Source organism: Sardina pilchardus, chromosome 12 (assembly GCF_963854185.1).
Source record: "Sardina pilchardus chromosome 12, fSarPil1.1, whole genome shotgun sequence".
NCBI classification, from domain to species: domain Eukaryota; kingdom Metazoa; phylum Chordata; class Actinopteri; order Clupeiformes; family Clupeidae; genus Sardina; species Sardina pilchardus.
The window spans coordinates 32,552,041-32,562,040 of NC_085005.1; the positions used below are offsets into that span (position 1 = coordinate 32,552,041).

The window sequence follows — 10,000 nt, forward strand, 5'->3', positions numbered from 1 at the left end:
TGCATGATACATTTAAAATGTTTTGTAAACAGAAGAAGCTATGAAATAGAAAGAAGTTATGAAAACATGATTCAGCCAATAGGAATCCCGCCCCCGTGAGACGTTACACAAGTTCTGTCATAACGTGACGAAACCCGGAAGTCGAAGTAAACAATCGCAGACGTGAAAGTAGCATGCGAGGTTGACGTTTAGAGAAAACTACAACGCCGTGTAAGTTATCTTTACATTTTGTATCTTCCAATTGAAATCCGTTTGATAAGTGCCAGGGGGTATTGAAAATGGCTAGAATATGAGTGGCCTATTGCACATTGTCTGCCTGTATATTGCAATATAACGATCAGTCGTGGTTATCTAATCTCACTTTTACGGTACAGAATTGAATTGAAGGTCTTAAAAGTTGTTAGATGGGCAGCAGCGGTGTCGTAAGCAGTTATCTAAATCAATCTTGAATTAATTTATGGACTCACGCTGTTCATTGATTAGATTTTGGTGACTGGCATAAAATAGTCTGCTGCTGCTGCTGCTGCTGCTGTTGTTGTTGCTGCTAGGAAGAAGATGCTGAAAACCATCGGGCAGGCTCTGTTCTCAACAGGATTGCAGTACCCCAAGCACTCAAATCTCGAGAGCAAGGTAAGGAGGTAACTAGTAGTCAGTCCAAGCACTGACATGTTCTGTCATAATATTTTGTTACGATCTCATCTTGTTCACTCTCAATTACAACTAGCCTACACTCTTTATCAACTGCTGTACGTGCTGTAGAAATGACAGTGCTTCTGAAGTAGGCTATCCTAATGCAGTAACAGTTGAATTAGGGTGACCAGATTTCAATATGCAGCAGGAGCGTCATTAGACCTAGAACTGCGCTGGGCGCTATGGGGGTGTATGTATCTATTTTAAATGGGGATAAACAATTAACTCGTCATGACAATCAGGTAGTTTTACCGTATTCACTGCAGATGTGATGTGCCAATTGAACCTACTTCTGCCACGAAGAGATGGGTTAGACCAGAGATATGGGTTAGACCAGAGATATGGGTTAGACCACCAGGGGGCAAACCATTTAGATCAGAATCAGACAGCTTTATTTATCCCAAAATTCAGGCTATGGGCTCAAATCGGCAATGTTAACATGGCATGACAATATGTAACATTCATCACAGGCGTCTTGGTCATTCTTTTTTTTTGTTGTTGTTGTTGTTTGGGTTGCTAACATTCTGTTTTTAAAGACCCCTACAAAGATCAAATCATAATTTGAACCCTGGTTAGGCTATTAACGCCCACATTTAAATGAGCCAGCGGGCATTGTTATAATCGGCTGCATATGACCGCATCAAGTTTGTCAGTCTACTGTGTAGAATAGTTTTGTGTGGCACGGGATCACACTAGCTAATGTTTATCATGCTTCTTTTCCAGTACACTTAATTGTAATTTAACCTCACACTTTAAAGCAGCCATCCAGGACAATAGGCCTACCGAAGCAAGCTATCACTCACACATGTTTACAAACTTAGATCTGTGGAGCAACTGTTTCTGTGGTCTTCAACTCATTGCATTGTGTGTGTGTGTGTGTGTGTGTGTGTGTGCGTGTGCGTGTGCGTGTGCGTGTGCGTGTGCGTGTGCGTGTGCGTGTGCGTGTGCGTGTGCGTGTGCGTGTGCGTGCGTGCGTGCGTGCGTGTGCGTGTGCGTGTGTGTGTGTGTGTGCGTGTGTGTGCGTGCGTGTGTGTGCCAGGGTGAGGACTATGAGGTGCGCGCGTACGAGGCCACTCGATGGGTGAGCACCACGCTGGTGGGGATGGAGGCGGACGCAGCGATGAACGCCGGCTTCAGACGACTCTTCAAGTACATCCAGGGAGAGAACGAGAACAGTAGGCGCTTGTGTTCCTCCTCAGTGGGGTGCTACTGGGTCACATGACATGGGCTCCAGTGACTACTGTGCTCTTGTGTTCAGGGGAAAGGTCATAGGTCATAGCTGGGGTCATTTCTCTCTTTCAGCCTTCATAGGGTTCCTCTCATTCAGCTTTTATACATCCTCCCTTCCTCCTCGGGCCTCGATCCTCACTGATCTACATAAAGAATGATGGGGCGGCAACAATGGGATAGTCTATCCAGTCTTAGTTATAGATCAGTGGGAACGCCCCTCGAGGATCAAGCATCGAGGAGAGATGTTGAGAGGCACCCATAGTCAGTCACATTATCTACTGGGTTGCTAAACTAACAAGGATGGACAATACTTATTGAGTGGTTGGCACGTGACATTCTTCTGTGTGTGTGTGTGTGTGTGTGTGTGTGTGTTCTCCCATAGAGGTGAAGGTTGAGATGACGGCTCCGGTGACGTGCCGTATAGAGCCCGGTGCAGGCCCGGCGTGTGAGAGCACCTTCACCGTCTCGTTCTTCATCCCCCAGGAGCACCAGGCCGACCCGCCCAAACCCAGCAGCCCCGACGTGTTCATCGAGAACCGGCCCGAGTTCACCGTCTTCGTACGGTACGACTGCACCCACAGTAGCCCACTATACTGTATTTATTAGATTAGATTAGATTACGGTACGACTGCACCCACAGGAACCCACCATACTGTATTTATTAGATTAGATTAGATTACGGTACGACCGCACCCACAGTAGCCCACTACACTGTATTTATCAGATTAGATTAGATTACGGTGCGACTGCACCACAGTAGCCCACTATACTGTATTTATTAGATTAGATTAGATTACGGTACGACTGCACCACAGTAGCCCACTATACTGTATTTATTAGATTAGATTAGATTACGCCAGACCGCACCCACAGTAGCCCACTATACTATATTTATTAGATTAGATTAGATTACGGTACGACCGCACCCACAGTAGCCCACTACACTGTATATATTAGATTAGATTAGATTACGGTACGACTGCACCACAGTAGCCCACTATACTGTATTTATTAGATTAGATTAGATTACGGTACGACCGCACCCACAGTAGCCCACTATACTGTATTTATTAGATTAGATTAGATTACGGTACGACTGCACCCAGTCTATCCTCACGTGTGTAACACACTCACTCAGCAGCATCTCATCAGGGTGCGCGTAGCCTTCGAGCCCTTGGGGACAGGAAAGCTAACGCCCCTTTATTCAGAAGGACACACCTGTAGACACACCTTCTTGTAGACTTTATCTGTTAATATGCCTCTCCAGGTTAGTGCGTTTAGTGTGCTTGTAGCACTACCAGTAGTGTACTATCGTCCTGCCCTGCATTCACCAGGACGTACGGGGGCTTCAGCCGAGAGGAGACGGCCCGTAGTGTACTACTGTCTAAAGTCCCGTAGTGTACTACTGTCTAAAGTCCTGTAGTGTACTACTGTCTAAAGTCCTGCCCTGAGACGGCCCGTAGTGTACTACTGTCTAAAGTCCTGTAGTGTACTACTGTCTAAAGTCCCGTAGTGTACTACTGTCTAAAGTCCTGTAGTGTACTACTGTCTAAAGTCCCGTAGTGTACTATTGTCTAAAGTCCCGTAGTGTACTACTGTCTAAAGTCCTGTAGTGTACTACTGTCTAAAGTCCTGTAGTGTACTACTGTCTAAAGTCCCGTAGTGTACTACTGTCTAAAGTCCTGTAGTGTACTACTGTCTAAAGTCCTGCCCTGTGTTCTCCAGGACGGCCCGTAGTGTACTACTGTCTAAAGTCCTGCCCTGAGACAGCCCGTAGTGTACTACTGTCTAAAGTCCTGCCCTGAGACAGCCCGTAGTGTACTACTGTCTAAAGTCCTGCCCTGAGACAGCCCGTAGTGTACTACTGTCTAAAGTCCTGCCCTGAGACAGCCCGTAGTGTACTACTGTCTAAAGTCCTGCCCTGAGACAGCCCGTAGTGTACTACTGTCTAAAGTCCTGCCCTGTGTTCTCCCGTAGTGTACTACTGTCTAAAGTGCTGCCCTGAGACGGCCCGTAGTGTACTACTGTCTAAAGCCCTGTAGTGTACTACTGTCTAAAGTCCTGTAGTGTACTACGGTCTAAAGTCCTGCCCTGAGACAGCCCGTAGTGTACTACTGTCTAAAGCCCTGTAGTGTACTACTGTCTAAAGTCCTGTAGTGTACTACGGTCTAAAGTCCTGCCCTGAGACAGCCCGTAGTGTACTACTGTCTAAAGCCCTGTAGTGTACTACTGTCTAAAGTCCTGTAGTGTACTACGGTCTAAAGTCCCGTAGTGTACTACTGTCTAAAGTCCCGTAGTGTACTACTGTCTAAAGTCTTGTAGTGTACTACTGTCTAAAGTCCTGTAGTGTACTACTGTCTAAAGTGCTGCCCTGTGTTCTCCAGGACGTATGGGGGCTTCAGCCGAGAGGAGACGGCCCGTAGTGAACACCTGAAGCTGGTGGAGAGCCTGGGCAGAGACGGGGTGCAGTTCCGTGGGGATCCGTACTACCGAGCGGGCTACGACAGCCCCTTCAAACTCACCGGCCGCCGCAACGAGGTCTGGCTGCTCCAGTGAGCTCGGCCGTCACTCAGCAGGGCCTACGGGCAGCAGCAGGGGCCAAAAGAGGCGAACGCTCCTGCGCAGGGGTCACCTGAGGTCAAGGCCTGTCTGGAGGCGTGTCTCTGGCCTCACACTTAGAGTCAGCAGGACGTCAGGTGACTTGACTATCGAGTAACTAGATCGCAGGTGCCGTTTGGATCATAAAGCACAGGTCAAGTGACTTGTCTGTCGAGTAACCTGATCGTAGGTGCCTTTCAGATCATAAAGCAGCTCTAGGTCAAGCAGAGGTCAACTCTGCAGATGCTGCATACTACTCATTAACTCACTGTAAAGTACAGAAGCCGTTTAACATTTGTCCAGGAACCTTAAATGTCACGCCTTAGCTCTTTGTTCTGCTTGCTTGTGTTTTATACGTTGGGTAACTTTAAAGGGAGATTTTGATGTGTTGAGTTTATGTTATTACTAGAGTCTGACAACATGGAGACTACATTATATAGCTGTAAATGAAATCTGATGTTTGTAATGTCCAAAATAAAAGGCCTACTACTAACCATGGAGACTACATTATATAGCTGTAAATTAAATCTGATGTTTGTTATGTCCAAAATAAAAGGCCTACTACTAACTATGGAGCCGCCCGTGTGAGTGCTTCAATAGTGGGGGCTGGAGGGGGGCAGTTAGCAGGGCAGCTAGCAGGGCAGATAGCAGGGCAGTTAGCAGGGAAGATAGCAGGGCAGTTAGCAGGGCAGTTAGCAGGGCAGTTAGCAGGGCAGATAGCAGGGCAGTTAGCAGGGCAGTTAGAGGATCTGTTTTGCTGTCCAGAGATGTGTGCGTGCGTGCGTGCGTCTGTGTGCGTGTGTCTCTGTGTGTGTGTGTGTGTGTGTGCGTGTGTGTGTCTCTGTGTGTGGTCCAGATCATATAGTCTGACCCTCTACTCTTCATATAGTACATCATATAGTCTGATCCTCTTCATATAGTATATTATATATAGAATATAGTCTGATCCTATATCTTCGGGGCAGGGCGTTCAGGGCACTCTGACTATGAGCTCTGTATATTTTCCTGTGTGTGTGTGTGTGTGTGTGTTCAAGGGCAGCAGGAAGAGATAGTGTGTGTGTGGTATTGGGAAAGACATGCAGGATGTCTGTATATGTGAGAGTTCATGCAGGAGAGAATGTGTGTGTGCTATCTAATTTAGTGTGTGTGTGTGTGTGTGTAAGCGTAAGCTATTTAATTGTGTGTGTGTGTGTGTGTTAAGGGTCTGCTATTTAATTTGGTGCGTGTGTGTGTATGTGTGTTTGTGTGTAAGCGTCCGCTATCTAATTTGGTGTGTGTGTACAGTATGTGTGTGTGTGTAAGCGTCCGCTATCTAATTTGGTGTGTGGCAGGACTGTGCTGTCCAAGTGAGAAATGACCGGCCATCGTGATTATGCAGGAGCTCACTCACACACACACACACACACACACACACACACACACACACACACTGCCGACACAAGGTCCAGGCTGTTCACTGCGCCCACCCAATCGGTGTGTGTGTGTGAGGAAGGGACAGACAGCACACACACACACACACCCCCGTGTCCCTGACCTGTGGCACAAATGTAATCGGCGTGCTGCAGGTGTCATTTGAAAATGAAGTTATTTTCCATCTACCTGTTGGATTCTGGCTTACAGTGCACACACACACACACACACACACACACACACACACATCTAGATTCACTGTATTGCGTGTTTAGTGAATGTGTGACCAGAATGTTGTTTGTTGTTCATAGGAGTCTGTTTATTACACAGAGAGTGTTACCAACAGGGTGCTGATATGTGTGTGTGTGTGTGTGTGTGTGTGTGTGTGTTGAGATGGGCGTGTCCGTTGTCATGGTAACACTTGGTCCAGCTCCACCGTGTGTTGGTAGAGAACTGCCTCCTCAGACCGGTTGGGACTCAGTTGGCAAACCCCTGGTGACCTTTTCTCACCACAAACAAGGCAAACAGACAGCAGTTTGCAACCATTCACCTGCTCTTGAATCTCAACATTTGTTTGAACCTGTGCAAAAGATTGTCTGTGTCTCATATCAAATTCTAGTGTGTGTGTGTGTGTGTGTGTGTGTGTGTGTGTGTGTGTGTGTTCTGGCATATTCTGATTTGTGTGTGTTCTGGCATATTCTGATTTGTGTGTGTGTGTGTGTGTGTGTGTGTGTGTAGAGGCCACGGGGGCTCATAAAAGATGGCCCTCCCAGGAACCTTCTGAATGACGGACGACCTGGGTGCCATGGCGATGGCCCTAACGAGGTCGTCACTCCCGGCGACCGCTGACAGGTGGCCGTGAATCAGTGGCGGTGGGGGCAGAGAGAAATGTCACTCACACCACACACACACACACACACACACACACTCACAAGGCCACAGTAAGTGTTTTCAGATATCACCTTTATTACACACACATGAACAAGAGAGTTAGCAGCCTGATTCTGTCTCTCAGCGCACAGCCCCCCCTCCCATCTCCACTCCCCCCCCCCCCCCCCCTCCCATCTCCACTCCCCCCCCCTCTTCATCTCCCTTCCTCCTCCTCTCCCTCACTACCATGCGGTCCAGCAGAGGAGGATTCTGGGTATTCCCTCTGTTGTGTATGGATAGGGAAGACGCGTCCACTCCCTGGAAACTCTTAATGGACCCCCCCCCCCCTCATTCTCTTCCCAAATACCCTCAGTGTAACCTCTGACCTCCCGGTGGTAGGGGCCGGGGGGGGGGGGGGGGGGGGACAACCTCTCTACTCTACAATAAATACTCTACAAAAGGAAGCTGCTTCCCTTTCAACAGCAAGGGCTCTGAAAAAATGTTTTACAAAGTCATGTGAAAATAAGTTCAAACTATGTCTCTGTATTTACAGGTAAAGCGCAGTGTGTGTGTGTGTGTGTGTGTGTGTGTGTGTGTGTGTGTGGGAGGGGGGGGGGTGGCAGCACAGGTTGGGATGATGGTGGCGCTGAGGGTGATGGTGAAATGGTGTTTCAGTCACGTTAGGGAACTCACACACTCTCTCGCTCCAGCCCTGTCTGAGACACGTGTGTGTGTGTGTGTGTGTGTGTGTGTGTGTGTGTGTGTGTGTGAGTGTGTGTGTGAGTGAGTGTGATCTCAGCTGGCTGCTGTTAAAGCATCAGGCTCTTTGGTAAGCAGTAAAGACCAGAGTGACTCAGAGCACACACACTTGAGCTGTTAATTGGCATTAATCACCTTTTTTATCTGTTCACACACACAGTCCCTCTGCAGGAGAGGCAGCTCAACTCAAACACTTTACACATTTAAAACATCAGCAAACTAACAGAGGACATTAAAATTAAACACATCAACAGTGCAAAACTACACACACACACACACACACACACACACACACTCTTAAAGAAAAAGACATAGGTCCTTCTGGGGCCATTCAGGCTGTCCTCATAAACCTGTTTCAATATCTGTGTGTGTGTGTGAGAAAGTGTGTGTGTGTGTGTGTGTGTGTGTGTGTGAGAAAGTGTGTGTGTTTCTATGTCTTGTCCATGGACACACTCCAGGCCTGCCCATCTTAGTCCAGCGTCCGTCCAAGCAGACAGGAAGTGACATCATGAGATGGTCACCCGTGCCAGGTCACTCTGGCCGTCCTCTACTGTCGCTGCCGTGACGACCACAGGCTGCTTCCTCCAGCAGGAAGTAGTATTGCTCTTATCGCCGCCTCAACGCAACATGACAGGATGTGGCCGCGCCAGTACGGTCCAGTCCGGTTTGGTTCTGTGCAGGCTGCGGTGACCTTGTTGCTACGGCAGGAGCAGCTGGTCACTCGTTGCCATGACGCTGGTCACTCGTCCTTCACGATCGGCGGTTCCTTTCTGACACTTTCCCAAACCACAGCAGTCATCCGAGCTTCGCCCGAGCGTCCACTTCCTCTAAGGGACACGGCGGTCGCCCGAGCAACGAGCGTCCACTTCCTCTAAGGGACACGGCGGTCGCCCGAGCTGAGGAAGCGGTCAAAACAAGAACACAAAGCAAGCGGCAGGCGTCAGTGCTGCCATGGAGACCACTCAAGATGCCCAGGCTGCCATGGAGACCACTCAAGATGCCCAGGAGTCAGTACTGCCATAGAAACCACTTGTTGTCAAAAGAAAGGAAAGTGATGACGAGGATGAGATGAAGAGGAGGAGATGAAGAGGAGGAGATGATTGGTGTTTAAATGTGGGGAACAGCAGCTGGGGGGAACACTGTTCATTAGTCCCATTAGTCCCGGTGAGCTGGAGCTGAGGGGTTCTGTCTAGTCCAACTACAGAGCCGCGGAGCCTCAAGACTCAAGGTTCCTGTACGGAACCCAGGGTGGAACCAGTCCCCGTGCGGTTCTACCTCGCTCGTGCTCCCGTTGCCACAGTGACGGCCGCTGCAGTGTTCGGTGGCTGGCGGAGCGTCCCGTAGGGGGCGTGTCCTCCCGTGGGGGCGTGGCCTTAGCTGCTGTCCTCGTGCAGCGTGCCGTTGGTGCCGCTGGGGCCGTTGCCCGCGGTGACGGCGACGGTGGTGTTCTCCTCGGCCGCCTCCCCGTCGCGCTCGCAGATGACGGTCATGGGGCTGCTGAGCAGGCGGCAGCGCGCACCGTACTTGCTGCTGGCGGCCGACGGAGGCGTCCTGGAACGCCCCAACTTGGGCCCCGCCGCCGAGGAGGAGGAGGAGGAGGAGGAGGAGGGTGATGAAGATGAAGACGAAGATGAAGAGCCTCGTGACGGAGACAGCGTCCAGGTCTCGGTGGTGCGGCGCGCGTGATTGGGCGATCCGCCGGGCGGGCTGTCGTAGGCCACGCGTGTGTGTGCGTGTGTGTGTGTGTGTGTGTGCGTGGGGCTGTCGGGGGGCGTGTCCAGTGAGCGCGTGCGCTGGAAGCGCGGGTCGGTGGAGCGCAGCAGCTCGGCGGCGGACATGCGGAAGCTTCCCTCCGAGCGACTTCCCTTCTTCAGCAGCAGCGCCTTGAACGTGTCGCTGCTCGTCGCCGACTTGCGCAGGTTGCGCTGGATGGCGCTCTGTTGCCGCGACAACGACGTTGCCGCCGAGGGAGGGGTCGTCATGGTCCCCAGGCTGGGGGTCGTCGGCGCCGCGGTGGTGGGCGTGATCGGCGGGGAGGGGGAGTGGCCTCGGGAACGCTCATCTTCCGACTCGCGACGTCCCAGAACTTTCCGTTTGGACCTGCGAAGAACAAGAAGAGACGCATGAGAGAAGCTTCAGAACACACACACACACACACACGTGAAACTGCACTACACACATGTCAATCACACAGAGCTAATACACACACACTGAATATGAAAAGCAGGTTAACAGGGTTGCTGTGGTGAGATGGTGAAGTGTGTGACAAACGAACTGCTGCCCTGAACACCCCCTCTAGAACCCACCCTCTAGAACACCCCTTCTAGAACTCACCCTCTAGAACACCCCTTCTAGAACTCACCCTCAAGAACACCCCTCTAAAACACATATGTGTTGTGGTTCTGACCGTTCTGCTCTCTCAGCAGAACTGGGTTCCCCGTTC

General features: G+C 50.3%; 2 protein-coding genes across 3 annotated transcripts in view; one reads left to right on the top strand and one right to left on the bottom strand.

Annotated features, from left to right (window-relative positions):
• The first annotated feature begins 101 nt into the window (after window positions 1–101).
• Window positions 102–5,093, top strand: LOC134097957 (heme-binding protein 2-like). Of its 2 annotated transcripts, none has more exons than XM_062550911.1 (5): window positions 102–210; window positions 484–630; window positions 1,730–1,865; window positions 2,303–2,483; window positions 4,305–5,093. In XM_062550911.1, exons 2-5 carry the CDS (start codon window positions 556–558, stop codon window positions 4,474–4,476), a joined length of 564 nt encoding a protein of 187 aa, XP_062406895.1. In that variant the 5' UTR covers window positions 102–210; window positions 484–555; the 3' UTR covers window positions 4,477–5,093. The 2 variants fall into 2 exon arrangements, with proteins under 2 accessions (XP_062406895.1, XP_062406894.1); XM_062550910.1 differs by having other exon boundaries at window positions 135–210; window positions 549–630.
• A 2,129-nt stretch (window positions 5,094–7,222) lies between these two features.
• The window catches only part of nhsl1b (NHS-like 1b), a 166,183-nt gene continuing 163,405 nt past the window's right edge, over window positions 7,223–10,000 (bottom strand). The window contains exon 12 of the mRNA XM_062550335.1: window positions 7,223–9,657. Coding sequence (XP_062406319.1) covers window positions 8,931–9,657 — 727 coding nt within the window. The 3' untranslated portion in view covers window positions 7,223–8,930. The remainder of the gene's footprint in view (window positions 9,658–10,000) is intronic.